General features: G+C 38.4%; 1 protein-coding gene across 1 annotated transcript in view; it reads right to left on the bottom strand.

The window, feature by feature from the left end:
• LOC127446903 (low-density lipoprotein receptor-related protein 1B-like) overlaps positions 1-15651 on the bottom strand; it is a 491131-nt gene that overhangs the window by 37748 nt on the left and 437732 nt on the right. Inside the window, exons 60-68 of the mRNA XM_051708221.1 lie at positions 15052-15233; positions 13945-14144; positions 13016-13204; positions 12434-12582; positions 12228-12321; positions 8575-8691; positions 6790-6909; positions 5893-6012; positions 1164-1280 (exon numbers count right to left, since the gene is read on the bottom strand). Of these exons, the coding sequence (XP_051564181.1) occupies positions 1164-1280; positions 5893-6012; positions 6790-6909; positions 8575-8691; positions 12228-12321; positions 12434-12582; positions 13016-13204; positions 13945-14144; positions 15052-15233 (1288 nt within the window). The remainder of the gene's footprint in view (positions 1-1163; positions 1281-5892; positions 6013-6789; positions 6910-8574; positions 8692-12227; positions 12322-12433; positions 12583-13015; positions 13205-13944; positions 14145-15051; positions 15234-15651) is intronic.

Here is a 15651-nt window from a genome sequence, read left to right as displayed (position 1 = left end):
TATGCTTCTAACCACAGGTAGAGAGCTATAATTCCAACCACACTACTTTGCAATGCTGTTGCGAATGATCGTTGGAACTATGGTTTTGGGAAACACCAAATCATTAAACTATGCTGGTAACGATGGAAATTGCGACCATAGTTGGCTAATGATGCTTTTGGGAAACACATCCCTGGCTCGTCGTCCAGGTAAACAAGCAGTTTAGCCTGGCTTGGAGACCATCTTAAACCAGTTAAGATCAGCAACCTGTTCTAGGGTCTGCACTTGTTCAGGAAGTTAAATAACTAGAGCATGTGTTTTGCCGATTTAAGCATGATGAAATTATCAGTTGCACAAAAACAAACACAACACACACACGTGCACCACGAGTGGTGGAGGAAGATCAGTTTGATCAAAACGTTGCTTTTAATCAATAAAAGGGAATAATATAACAGTCTGCAGATCTACTTCTTCAGTTATATTTGAATGCTTTTTGTCTTGATCTGGCACTTGTTAAATAAGTGTTGGATGTAGTATGTGGTTTTTCCCTCCTAGGGGAACATTGTGGGACATAGAAGAGGTATGTTGCCTTTTAGATATGTGCATGATTGATCGTGCAATGTAAGCAGGGCTGCAAGTGCATTGCTTGCAATCAGCAGTCTTCTCAAAAAAGATCGTTTGCGAGCAGCAGATAGTCGCCTTCTCCTGGACATGCACATATGCTGAATTACAGCATGTGACGCACAGAGGTGTAAGTGTCGTTCACTCGTGTGCACACAATGGCACCAAATTAATACAAAAACACTAGTATAGAGACCCTCATTGTGTTCTCCATCATTTGTGGGATCGACAGAATCATAAGTGACGGAAACAAATCACACTCGGATTCAGACTGCAGCAAATGTGCCCAGTATGAAAACCACCTAAGGCTTCAACAGGACATGGCAGGCTAAAACAAATGGCATAAACCACACTTAAATTGTTGATCTTTCTTTGTGGGGACTTAAGAAAGATCAGAAAGAAACAGAAATGGTAAACAAACAGACAGAAATAAAACTTCAAACAATCTGTAAAACTGGTCTCTGAAGATCCCACACAACGTTTCTTGACAGTTAAAACAATTTAGTACAAACACAAGTCTGGAAAAAAGATGTATTGTACTCAAAAAGATGACAGCAACTCACTGCAATGCTCCTCATCTGAGTTGTCTCCACAGTCATTCTGGCTGTCACACCTCCAGTGGTCCGGGATGCAGTTGTTATTCTTGCAGCGAAATTCATGAGGTCCACAGGTCTTTTCATCTTTTTCATCAGACACAAACAAACACACAGATGAAAATGGCTTCAAAAAGTGCATGAATATTAATGCAGTGCAAGCACATTTCGACATGTAATCATCATTTCCTCAGGGTTCCCTGGTGCTTATCTGACACTAAGTTCAAAACATGCCTGCACTTAAGAGGCTAACGCACCATAAGATGAGATACCTGACTGTGCTGCCGATAGCTTCCTTTCTCAATAACCTGAACACTTAACACTTAACATCAAACAGTTTGTCACCTGGGCACAATCATCTGCAATGAACATTTCTGAAGTAGCTTATTTTACCCTTTTCCTGAGTATGTGTAGTGTTTATATTATAAAATTTAATAAGTTTTTCTGAGCTGCTAGAGCCAAGATAAATTCTTAATGAACATAAAGGAAGACCAGATCAGGCTGTGCATCACAATACAATAAATATTATGATACATACTACAGTGGCCTCAAAAAGTATTTGGACTTAAAAATGGCTGAATGTCATTGCATTAGACACAAACTATCAAACTGTGTCACATCTGCAAACAAATGATGCAAGAGCTTGTCTCAGAACTAACTTTACTTGTCAGTAAAAAAAAAAATTAAAAAAAAAAAATGAAAATAAACCTACAAACTGCTCCCAAGGTCATTTTTAGTGGATGTATAAAGTAAGTTCCCCTCAAGTTCACATGTTTTCTAGCAGAGTAACCATAGGGGTACTATGGACATGTTCAACTATGTTTGATAACAGGAAAGTGTCCAAATACTTGTCTAAATTTTGAACAATATATCTATTGTTTTATCATTTCAAAACTGTATCAACTTAAATGTTTTACATTGTGTGCTGACAAATGTGCTGTGCTATCTTTCTTTATACAGTAAATGCCGCTTGGTTTAATATTTTGTTATTTTCATACATTTTAAAGTGTGGCTTAAGTGTCCAAATATATTTTGGGGCCATTGTATGTCATAAATAAATAAAATCACAATGCATCACAATATCATAACTGGATCGCAACTGAAACTATGCCAAACGTGGTTAACACGGATTACTTCAGTTTAGTCAAGTATGGTGCCTCGAAGAAACAGCTCTGACAGAACCGAGAAATGCCAGTTTCAGAGTATAGTAGGGAGTAATATGTGTGCACACATTAAACAATAATAATATAACTATACATATTATATATATATATATATATATATATACACACAGGTGCATCTCAATAAATTAGAATGTCGTGGAAAAGTTCATTTATTTCAGTAATTCAACTCAAATTGTGAAACTCGTGTATTAAATAAATTCAATGCACACAGACTGAAGTAGTTTAAGTCTTTGGTTCTTTTAATTGTGATGATTTTGGCTCACATTTAACAAAAACCCACCAATTCACTATCTCAAAAAATTAGAATACATCATAAGATCAATAAAAAAAACATTTTTAGTGAATTGTTGGCCTTCTGGAAAGTATGTTCATTTACTGTATATGTACTCAATACTTGGTAGGGGCTCCTTTTTGCTTTAATTACTGCCTCAATTCGGCGTGGCATGGAGGTGATCAGTTTGTGGCACTGCTGAGGTGGTATGGAAGCCCAGGTTTCTTTGACAGTGGCCTTCAGCTCATCTGCATTTTTTGGTCTCTTGTTTCTCATTTTCCTCTTGACAATACCCCATAGATTCTCTATGGGGTTCAGGTCTGGTGAGTTTGCTGGCCAGACAAGCACACCAACACCATGGTCATTTAACCAACTTTTGGTGCTTTTGGCAGTGTGGGCAGGTGCCAAACCCTGCTGGAAAATGAAATCAGCATCTTTAAAAAGCTGGTCAGCAGAAGGAAGCATGAAGTGCTCCAAAATTTCTCGGTAAACGGGTGCAGTGACTTTGGTTTTCAAAAAACACAATGGACCAACACCAGCAGATGACATTGCACCCCAAATCATCACAGACTGTGGAAACTTAACACTGGACTTCAAGCAACTTGGGCTATGAGCTTCTCCACCCTTCCTCCAGACTCTAGGACCTTGGTTTCCAAATGAAATACAAAACTTGCTCTCATCTGAAAAGAGGACTTTGGACCACTGGGCAACAGTCCAGTTCTTCTTCTCCTTAGCCCAGGTAAGACGCCTCTGACGTTGTCTGTGGTTCAGGAGTGGCTTAACAAGAGGAATACAACAACTGTAGCCAAATTCCTTGACACGTCTGTGTGTGATGGCTCTTGATGCCTTGACCCCAGCCTCAGACCATTCCTTGTGAAGTTCACCCAAATTCTTGAATTGATTTTGCTTGACAATCCTCATAAGGCTGCGGTTCTCTCGGTTGGTTGTGCATCTTTTTCTTCCACACTTTTTCCTTCCACTCAACTTTCTGTTAACATGCTTGGATACAGCATTCTGTGAACAGCCAGCTTCTTTGGCAATGAATGTTTGTGGCTTACCCTCCTTGTGAAGGGTGTCAATGATTGTCTTCTGGACAACTGTCAGATCAGCAGTCTTCCCCATGATTGTGTAGCCTAGTGAACCAAACTGAGAGACCATTTTGAAGGCTCAGGAAACCTTTGCAGGTGTTTTGAGTTGATTAGCTGATTGGCATGTCACCATATTCTAATTTTTTGAGATAGTGAATTGGTGGGTTTTTGTTAAATGTGAGCCAAAATCATCACAATTAAAAGAACCAAAGACTTAAACTACTTCAGTCTGTGTGCATTGAATTTATTTAATACACGAGTTTCACAATTTGAGTTGAATTACTGAAATAAATGAACTTTTCCACGACATTCTAATTTATTGAGATGCACCTGTATATAGTATTGATTCGATTTTGTGACAAAAGAAATACATTTTTCAATATATCGGCACAGCTCTAGATCAAGCAAAAAAAAAAAAACTTTAGGGCAAAATAGACATTTTTAACACAATATAAGGATAAGTAAAGCAAACTGGAAATACTTGCCTGTTTTCATTACTCTGAAATAAAAAAGGGGGTTTCCAATAATATCTCCCTTGACAGACTCTTCCTTAAATATCATCTAATGGGTTGCAGGCATGTCGCCTTGTAATATCATGGGAGAACGCTTCTGAAGGAACATCAAGAGATACTGTCAACTAAGAAAAATACTGCTTATTTTTTGACAGTATGGGTTACAATAAAAATAACTGTCTTTTACAAACACTAATGGATGTCACAACACATAATGCTCTGCATACGACACAGTGTATTCCACAACTGTATAAAATAAAACACATTAACTGATCCACTGAGCCTACTAGATTAGTTTTCCATTTTCAGATTTCTACCTATTTTGATTATGTTTGTAATTTCCTATATTACCAGAGGTGAACTGGTTAGTATCAATAAGTCCTGCCTTTTATGTTAATTGCACCATTTCACATCAAATGCCAAGACAAAGATCTACATTTACTTTACTGATGCAGATAAAGTTTGTCACATCTAGAAAATCAATAGAGCCATCTGAGAAGCCCAACACACCTTAATTACAAAGTGACCCCTTCACTACTCCACTGATGTGTCACTCATTTGGGAGATGTTTTTGGGTTATAAATAATCCATACGATAGATAAGGAAATCAGATATGTTCAGCCAAGGCAATCAAACCAATTTTCCCAATCAAAGCCTGACAGAATGTAATTTTAAAAACAGATTATTGATTCAATTTACTTTGTCAACTGATTTAAGAAAGTCAGGCTCATTATAACTGGTGGGATGTGTCAGTAGGCGATTATCTCTAAAAGCATCTACTGAAAGGGCCATCCCCACAACTTATGTGAGAGTTTAAAAAAATGACAGGGACAACCTATCAGCATGTTGAGATAACAGTATCTCAAATGTATAGATCTTAAATACAAAATATTGAGATAGACCTCAATATTTGTCAAGGGACTCTTTTGATAAATCGTTAATGGGATCAAAAGACTAATGCCCCATTCAAAACCTATTGAGCTGCCTAAGTAAGCAGCATTTTAAGGCATCATTACGCTTCTGACGTAAAGGCTTTTTCAAAAGGAACTAAGGTAAGATACCTTTTAAGATACCTTCTACTGGCCTAATTCAATGAATGCATCCTTAACAAAGCATATATTCCTGATGGAAAAGCTTTTTTAAAACAACAATTTGACACTGAACCCTCCCTTAACAGGTATGGACAACCAGGCATCACACTTGCTTCATCTACAATAATACAATATATAAAACAATAAAACCAGGTATACAGCTCGCTAGTCCAATACAGTCTGTATACAAAATTATTTGCAGCAAAACACATCCAGCGAACCCTTCAAAATTGTTTTGTCGTGGTATCTGCACTTCAAATGTCTGAAACACATAGCAGGGGAAGATTGCAATATGTGAGGCCACCGCTGATGTGCCACTGTCAAACTAAATCAGGCATTCAGGCAACAAAACAGGCCCAGGGGAATTGTTACAAGCCACAGCTAATAAAAGCAGAGTGGTTCATGATTAAAGCTGGCTTCACTCCATCAGAGAGAGAGAGAAGACTGCAGAAGCATAAAGAATGGACATAAGCCCCAATCAGACTTTCAGACGGGCCTGTGTGTGTGGCTGACCGGGGCTCTGATTTGTGAATAATAACTGGGGCTCACTCACCACAATTGGCCTCGTCAGAGCCGTCAGCACAGTCCGGGTCTTCGTCACACACCCATAGCTTGGAAATGCAGTGCATGGTGGCCTTGCACTGAAACTGGTCTGGAGAACATGTGCTCTCAGCTGGAACATCAATAGCAAGATATTTACGAGGCCATCAGGGTCATTTGAAAAGTTTGAGAGAAAACAAACAAAACTACTTTTTGTTTGTTTTCTCTCAAAAAATAAATTTATGTAAAGGTCATGCGTTTATGACCGTTTTTAGTAAACAAAGCATGTAAGAGACATCCTAAGAGACATCCTAAGTCTTCTGCAAAGCCATTTACATATATTCAATGGCAGATTCTTGTAACCATAAAAACTGTAACTTAATCTGGTATAGGCATTTTTATTATAATCTCAGGATTCCCATGCAGTTCCATCATGAACCCCAAGGGGCTTGTAATCCCCTGCTGTATACATTGAGCTACAGGAACTCTACCATTACCATTTACCATAGGAACAATAACCATTCAGTACTGGAAGAAATGACAGCCCAGAAATGTTATTCACAGCAGTAACATGCTGAGAGTTAAAGTTCAAATGGGGAATGATATACACCTTTACAACCTAGGTTAATCACCGACAAGTACTGCTACCTTTCTCAGAAAATTGCATTTTCTCTCAGAATAACTTATAAGCACCTGGCTATCCTTTTAGCTCCCAAACCAACCAACATGTTTGGTGAGATAAAAGCTACATTTGATAACTGTCAGTCTGGATCATTTAATTCATCAAGGAAAAGCCAAATGTTGCACACTTCACCCAATTCTGTCACAAGACACTTCAGTTTAAGAGAATGAGGCCCATTACTGTCAGTGTTTAATGGAGGGAGCAAAAAATGTCATGGTTTTTTCTTACGGCAGTCTGTTTCGTCTTCGCCATCCCCACAGTCGTCCTGTCCATTGCAGCGAAGATTTAATGGTATACACTTCTGCTTTCTGGTGCACTTGAACTGGCCTGACAGACAGATGTATGTATCTGCAAATGGAGGGAAACATTATAGGAAAGTGTTGAGACAATTGCCTTAACTTAGTGAGCTGCCTATGAGGGACCATTTTAAGGCATCATAATGCTGCTTTCTAAGGTATAATCTTTTCTCTAAATTCCAAGGCAGCATCGCATGTAGAGACAACAATCCCAATGAATAAATCCATCATAGATGTACGATTAATATACGATTGTAAATAAACTTAAATTTACTTTAAATATTGAAAATTATCAATAAAAATAGTGCATTGTAATACTTGTGTGTACAATGTATTTATTTATGCTTTTCAGAACACAGTGCCATTAGCTTTGCAACATGCTAACATAGAATTCAACTGGAATATTTGTGTGTTATTTGTGTGCTATTTCTGCCTACAGTATACAGTGCATTCCAAATTGGTTACTAATACATTTCTATAATGGTTAGGATGTTGCCTTAGAAGGAAGCTGCCTATGTAGGCAGTAGATAGCGAGGTAGCTCACTAGGTTTTGAAACTGAGCTAATATGTATCCTTTGTGAGAAAAAAGATTAGATACAACATCAATTAGGGCTCAATGGTGCACAATCAGTAATACAGACATCAAGATTCCAGACAAATTCAGTTCCTTTCAAATGGATCATACAGAAATGGAATGCAATAAGAATAGAGCTGAGATGAGATGAGTGCAGGAACTGTCACGGCTCCGGTGAGTTTGTCGGTTTGTTTTGGATGTTTTGTCATTTTCTCTCCCTCATGTCTCACAGGCGTGGCTGGCATGCAGGATCTGCGTTTTCATGGGAACACTGATTGTTCCCGGGGGAACGCTGATCATGCCACTGATTAGCATGCCGAGCAACACCTGTTCTCACCTAATTCGCTGCCTTCTTAAGCCCATTGTGTTCTCAGTATCATTGCTAGATTGTTGTTTGATATTGAGTACTAACTGCATTTTCTCTGCCTAGTTGGTCCTGTCTCGTTTATTTTTTGGTTGCCCGCGTGTCAGGTGTGTGGTTGCCTTCCAGTATTGCTGCGAGTCAGCTGGTCTTCCATGGAGGATACCTCGTCTCTGCCCGTGTGTCGGGAGTTAAGTTCGCTCTTCTCTGCTGGGCGTTGTTTTGCATCTCGCTAAGCTTCAACAGAGGATTCTACTAATCTGTTCCTGACTTCCACGATGCACACTTATCCTACACGGATTGCGCGACAATGACGAGTACGCACATTGGAGATCGCTTCCTGCTGCAGCCGGATTTCCAACATTCCTCAACCCAGTGACTACTCATTATTACTGATAATAAATCCTTTGAACTGTTCCTCTGCTCTTGGGTCTGTTTGTCTCACTATCGTTCATTACAGACACCATATTTGTTTTAAAATCATCAAACTTTTTGAATCTTAAGTCACCGTTGTTCCAATACATCCTGATTACAATGGCTAGATGACAAAATACCATGCACTCTTTTCTCATACTCCTAAAGTGGATATTGATTGTTTGATAGCAGCAATACTCAGTTGTGCAAAAGAAGATTTGTTGCTGATAAAGTCTGATTTTCTTGCTTGTGCATGCTGCATACTTCAGGGAACTGAATTCTACAAGAGGGCCTCACACAGAGAAAACAAAGCATTGGGTCTGTCAATGGCATTTTAGAACAGCTTTCATGTGTATCATTCTGCTCACCGCAGTTGGCCTCATCTGAGTTGTCCCCACAGTCATTCTCTCCATCACAGATGAAGGGAGGTAAGGCGCAAAGGCCAGTGCCGCACTGGAAACGCCCAGGCTGGCATTTGAATTCCGCTGCAAAAATGATGATTAACAGTGAACTCCTGAGGATTCAAGGCAATTTAAGCATAGCTGTGTGTTTTTAAATTGTAGTTGTGTGAGGTCACTTGAAATGGGCGAGTCAACCCACATTCCATTATTCCACAAAAAGCACCTCTATGATATTTAATGCCACCTGGCCTTTATCGAACAACAGAGGTTCCATCTATTAACGGCAGCTTGTCATTTTCTGTTTGTTCCTGATGTACTGCTCATATGAATCACCAAGCCTCAAAGTGAAATCTGGAAATATGCCCACTGGGAAATAAAAATGAAACAGCGACAGTTCATTCCTTCTCAAAACGTACAGGTCAGTCTAGCCTGTAGCTGTAAAGTATTTAATCTCCATATATAACAATGCTGTCATTAGGTAGTTAATGATATATTAAATATTCATGATATATTCATAATTATTTTGCAATATTCACATTGTGAATAACCTGCTAATATTTCAATTAATTGATTCAAAACTCTGATTCAATTATTTGAATTTCGCCATTGTTCAGATATATATCGAATATTGTCAAAAGGCTAATATATACAGTTGAAGTCAGCAGTTTACATACATTTAGGTTGAAGTCATTAAAATTCACCACTCCACATATTTAATATTAGCAAACTATAGTTTTGGCAAGTTGTTTATGACATCTACTTTGTGCAAGAAACAAGTAATTTTTCCAACAACTGTTTACAGAAAGATTGTTTCACTTTCAATTGACTATGATCACAATTCCAGTGGGTCAAAAGTTTACATAAACTAAGTTAACTGTGCCTTTATGCAGGTTGGAAATTCCAGAAAATTATGTCAAGCCTTTAACCAATTAGCTTCTGATAGGAGGTGTACTGAATTGGAGGTGTACCTGTGGATATATTTTAATGCCTACCTTCAAACTCAGTGCCACTTTGCTTGACATCATGGGAAAATCAAAAGAAATCAGCCAAGACCTCAGAAAAAAAATTGTGGACCTCCACAAGTCTGGTTCATCCTTAGGAGCAATTTCCAAATGCCTGAAGGTACTACATTCATCTGTACAAACAATAGTACGCAAGTATAGTCACTATGGGACCACGCAGCCATCATACCGCTCAGGAAGGAGATGCAAACTGTCTCCTGTTTGGTGAGAAAAGTACAAATCAATCCCAGAACAATAGCCAAGGACCTTGTGAAGATGCTGGAGAAAACAGATAGACAAGTATCTATATCCTCAGTAAAAACGAGTCCTATATCGACATAACCTGAAAGGCTGCTCAGCAAGGAAGAAGCCACTGCTCCAAAACCGCCATAAAAAAGCCAGATTACAGTTTGCAAGTGCACATGGGGACAAAGATCTTACTTTTTGGAGAAATGTCCTCTGGTCTAATGAAACAAAAATTTTACTGCTTGGCCATAATGACCATCGTAATGTTTGGAGAAAAAGAGTGAGACTTGCAAGCCGAAGAACCCAATCCCAGACGTGAAGCATGGGGGTGGCAGCATCATGTTGTGGGGGTGCTTTGCTGCAAAAGGGACTGGTGCACGTAACAAAATAGATGGCATCATGAGGAAGGAAAATTATGTAGATATATTGAAGCAAAATCTTAAGACATCAGCCAGGAAGTTAAAGCATTGGAGTGGCCATCACAAAGCCCTGACCACAATCTGATAGAAAATTGGTGGGCAGAACTAAAAAAGCGTGTGCAAGCATGGAGGCCTACAAACCTGACTCGGTTACACCAGTTCTGTCTGGAGGATGGGCCAAAATTCCAGCAACTTATTGTGAGAAGCTTGTGGAATGCTACCCAAAACATTTGACCCAAATTAAACAATTTAAAGGCAACGTTACCAAATACTAACAAAGTGTATGTAAACTTCTGACCCACTGGCAATGTGATGAAAGTAATAAAAGCTGAAATAAATCATTCTCTCTACTATTATTCTGACATTTCACATTCTTAAAATAAAGTAGTAACCTTACCTGACCTAAGACAGGGAATGTTTTCTACGATTAAATGTAAGGAATTGTGAAAAACTGAGTTATAAATGTATTTGGCTAAGGTGTATGTAAACTTTGCATATTAGCATATTTCACATGTATCACATATATACATACAGCTCTGTAATAAATTAAGAGACCACTGCAAATTTATCAATTTCTCTGGATTTACTATTTTTTAGTAAAATAAATTTTTTTGTTTTATTCTATAAACTACTGACAACATTTCTCCCAAATTCCAAATAAATAAAAAAAATATTGTCATTTAGAGCATTTATTTGCAGAAAATGACAACTGGTCAAAATAAAAATAAAAATACACTGTGTTATCAGACCTCGAATAATGCAAAGAAAACATTCATATTCATTTTTAAACAACACCATACTAATGTTTTAATTTAGGAAGAGTTCAGAAATCAATATTTGGTGGAATTACCCTGATTATCAATCACAGCTTTCATGCATCTTGGCATGCACTCTACCAGTCTTTCACATTGCTGTTGGGTGACCCTATGCCACTCCTGGTGCAACAATTTGAGCAGCTCGGCTTTGTTTGATGACTTGTGGCCATCCATCTTCCTTTTGGTGACATTCCAGAGGTTTTCAGTGGAGTTCAGGTCTGGATATTGGGCTGGCCATGACAGGGTCTTGATCTGGAGGTCCTCCATTCATACCTTGATTGACCTGGCTGTGTGGCATGGAGCAATGCCCTGCTGGAAAAAACGATCCTCAGAGTTGGGGAACATTGTCAGAGCAGAAGGAAACAAGTTTTCTTCCAGGATAACCTTGTACGTGACTTGATTCATGCGTCCTTCACAAAGACAATCTGCACGATTTCAGCCTTGATGAAGCAACTCTAGATCATTACCGAGCCTCCACCAAATTTCACAGTGGGTGTGAGACATTGTGGCTTGAATGCCTCTCCAGGTCTCCGTCTAACCATTAGATGACCAAGTGGAGGATCTGTGATGATCTGGGGGTCACTTGCTTCCTTCTGCTCTGACAATGTTCCCCAACTCTGAGGATTGTTTTTTGGAGGAAGATGGATGGCCACAAGCCATCAAACAAAGCTGAGCTGCTCGAATTTTTGCACCAGAAGTGGCATAAATTCACCCAACAGCAATGTGAAAGACTGATAGAGAGCATGCCAAGACATATGAAAGCTGTGATTGAAAATCAGGGTTATTGCACCAAATGTTGATTTCTGAACTCTTCTCAAGTTAAAACATTAGTATAGTGTTGTTTAAAAACGAACATGAACTTGTTTTCTTTGCATTATTCGAGGTCTGAAAACACGACATGTCTAAATAACAATATTTTTATTTGGGAGAAATGTTGTCAGTACCTTATAGAATAAAATATGTTACAATATTTTTATAATAATATTTTTAGCTATATTGCCAAACCCTAGTTACAACAATGCATGCAGTATACTGTTTATTAAATATGATATACTGTATAATATGAATTCTATATGAATATTGCAAACCCTTCTTAACAATAAACAGATGGATTCTAGATGGAGAAGATAAGCACTCACGACAGTCTGCAGGCTCATCAGATCCATCGCCGCAGTCATCTACTGTATCACATTTCCACCAGAATGGGATGCATTCATCTGTACCACAGCGAAACTGCAAAAAAGTTCACCGTGTAGAAAAGGTCAATTGGTTGTGCACAACACAAGCTGGAACAAGCCTTACTGTTCCTACTTATGACAATGAATGAGCATTTTGGCAAACACACCTGGCTGGCTGTGCAGTTGGACATGCAGGTCTTGTTATCGGCAGCCAAGTAGAAGTTGGTTGGGCAGGCACACTTATGACCTCCACCGGGAGACAGTAAACACAAGTGGCTACACCCTCCATTGGCCACTTGACACTGGTGCTTGGGGACTGTCACAAAAAAGAGGGGGAATAAATTACTTTTTTTCTGTATAGTGAATATTGAGGAGGAAATTCACTAAGAATAAATTACGGCCACTGATAGTGCTGTTTATTTGCACACGCTGTTTTTAACACCCGATTAACAAACGTATTATGCAAATCAGGTAACGGCACAATCACACTAAAAATGAAGAGCTAAAGGCAATTTACACTTGGCAAATACTGCAGACTTATATAAATAAAGCACAATCTGTAATTTACATTGAAAGGGGGCATGTTTGCACTAAAAATAATGACACTGACTTCAATTAAATACACCTGGCACAACACTAAACCATTACAAAAAGATGCAGGGTTTTTTCACTGAAATACAACACTAAAGTAGTGCAACTGGAAAATTCGCCCCAAAGATTAAAATGAATATAAAACTTAAAGTCTTTACCTTCGGGCTGGCGCAGAGGGTGGTAGACTATGACAGATTTAATAGCTTGCCACGAATTCAGGAGCTCAACAGCATTAGCACCAGAGGTCTTGTGGGCTCGTCGGAGAGATTTTGACTTTCCGTCAGTCCAATAAATGAAGTCCTCAAACAGCGTGAGCCCCAACACACCCTGGATGTGGTCATGAGGAACTGAGGTACACATTAATTCTCAAGTCATTATCCAACACCTTTCAAATTGACCTCCTTTTCCAACCAAAAGTGAAAGAGACTACAAGGCCAAAAGTATGTGGACACCCGAACACTACACCCATATTTTAACACCATGAGCATTAATAGGGAATTGGTTCTCCATTTGCCTCTATAACATCTTCCAGTCTTCTGGGAAGGCTTTCCAATAGATGCAGCAATATGTCTGCATGAATTTGCTCTTATTCAAACACAAGAGCATCAGAGAGCTCAGGCACTGATGTTGGGCTTTGAGTCCTAGCTCACAGTCTGCATTCCAATTTATCCAAAAGATGTTCAAGGTTTTTGGGTTTTGTGCAGGCCAGTCAAGTTCTTCTACACCAGACTCAGTAAACCATTAGTTTATAGACCTGCTGGTATTTGGTACAGCCCATTCTACTTTAAATGCTTGTCTAAGGCTGTATGAAATCTTCATAATGGCTGTATCCACAATAATTAGAAGGGTGTCTGCACATAATCTTGGTAATAAAATATATATTTAAACTTTTACATTTGTAAGTACAATGACAGATCTTTTTTGCCATCATACTGTACAATACCTTCAGCTTATGGTTAATTTCGGCTTCACGTTATACAGTTAAATGGCTTTATTGCTGTTTCTTTTATCTAATTCTGCCTTGTCATGGTCTACTAATCCAATATATGAAAGAAGAAAAGGAATGAAATTATGACTCAATCCACACCTCTGTGCCTCTGTGAACCATCCATGTTGGCAAAAAGGATGTGATTATCATCTGCCCAGTAGATTCTCTTGTTTGTGTAATCAATGGTCAGAGCTGAAGGGCTGTAGATCTCTTTGTTTACAATAACTGTTTGGCCTTGGCCATCCATGCCAACTCGACCGACATGAGGGTTTTCACAGCAGTCAATCCAGAACACATACCTGAAGGACAGAGAGTGACCCTCATTCACCAGCTTCAAATAATACAAGACATGTCCTTGTCACAGTTGTTTCAAGTAGAGATTAGCCATTCCTACTGATCGCAACTTCCCTACTTCACTACAGGGCTCATTAATTCATGACCGCCTCTACAGCAACTATTTCAATGACTATTTTAAATCATCGCACCCTAAACAGTTCTATTCATAAATATTTCAAATGTCATGACTTTTTGATAGTTTATAGTGCTGCTGTGCTTGAGTGAACAGTTTAATATATTCGGATGCAATGTGTTGGATGTGCGTTATGTGTAAACGCTGAAATTTTGTTTTATCATGTTGTGGAGCTTGTTCATTCCTTTCCGATTGAGATTTAAATAAGGCTGTATTCGAGGGGCTGCACAAAGTTAGCCAATCATAACAGTGGCCGTTTACACTGAAGTTTAAAGGAGGCACTGAGGCCAAAATCAAGCGTTTCAGACAGAGGGCAAGAGACAGAGTGGAAAATTATCATAAATTACTAAATTATGACTGTTTCAGTGCAAAAAAAAAAAACTTTACTAACATTATTAGTGGACCTCAGGAAAGTTAATAAAATTATACAAAATTAAAAAAAAATGTCATGACCCTTTTAACAACTAAATATTGGCAGTGGGGTAAAAAAAAAAAATTAAAAAAAATTAAGAAGTAATTCAAAGGGAAAACAAGTTTTTCCTAATTTATGCATAAACTCACTAATTTGGTTAGATTTCTCAGAAAACAAGACTTCTCAGGTACAGGTAAATGTATCTTGTTAAAGATGTTCAGATACATTTACAGAAAAGAAAGACTGAGTAAGAAAATTATTTTTGAGGCATCATGGTGAGAAGTAGAAAGCATACTGTGCCAACAGAAAGCTGTTAACAATGTACCCGGTTTGAGCGTCCAGAGCCAGGTCTGTGGGGTTCTTCAGGCCAGAGCTCACTAAGACAGTGGGATATAAACCATTGGATTTAGACACTTCCAATGTCTTTCTTTCCACATCACACCAGTACAAGTTCTTCCCAATCCAGTCCAAAGCCAGTGCACTGGGCACAGCTGTTCGGTGAACAATCTATTAAAACAAACAAGAGACATTCAGACCTAACACACACAATAACCATTTTTATTTTCTTATTTTGAGGAGCACCAGTGGTAGTCCTGGCAAACTTGGTGCTCTCTGTGAAATAAGACATGAAAACATTTAAAAAATGTAGTAGTTCTTAATGTAAGTGTAAAACATGTTAGACTAGTGGTACAATTTTTGTTAAAGCTTAATTTTTGCAATAATAAGGTTAAAATACCTATGTGGCAGGCTTAAGAAGACATGAAAAATTTGAGTATTTAAGTACTGAAAAAAGGGGTCTTTAAATTAGTAAATCTTTGTGTGATGCTGGGCCTGATTCAAATATTACATTGTGTACTTAGGAAACTTTCCTGTCCACAATGCTTACAAGCTGTCATTAACAGTAATATGTTTGATTTGAGACATA

This window comes from Myxocyprinus asiaticus, chromosome 10, assembly GCF_019703515.2.
Source record: "Myxocyprinus asiaticus isolate MX2 ecotype Aquarium Trade chromosome 10, UBuf_Myxa_2, whole genome shotgun sequence".
Taxonomy (NCBI): Eukaryota; Metazoa; Chordata; class Actinopteri; order Cypriniformes; family Catostomidae; genus Myxocyprinus; species Myxocyprinus asiaticus.
Note: the sequence above shows the minus strand (reverse complement) of the source record. Positions and strands in the feature narration are given on the sequence as shown.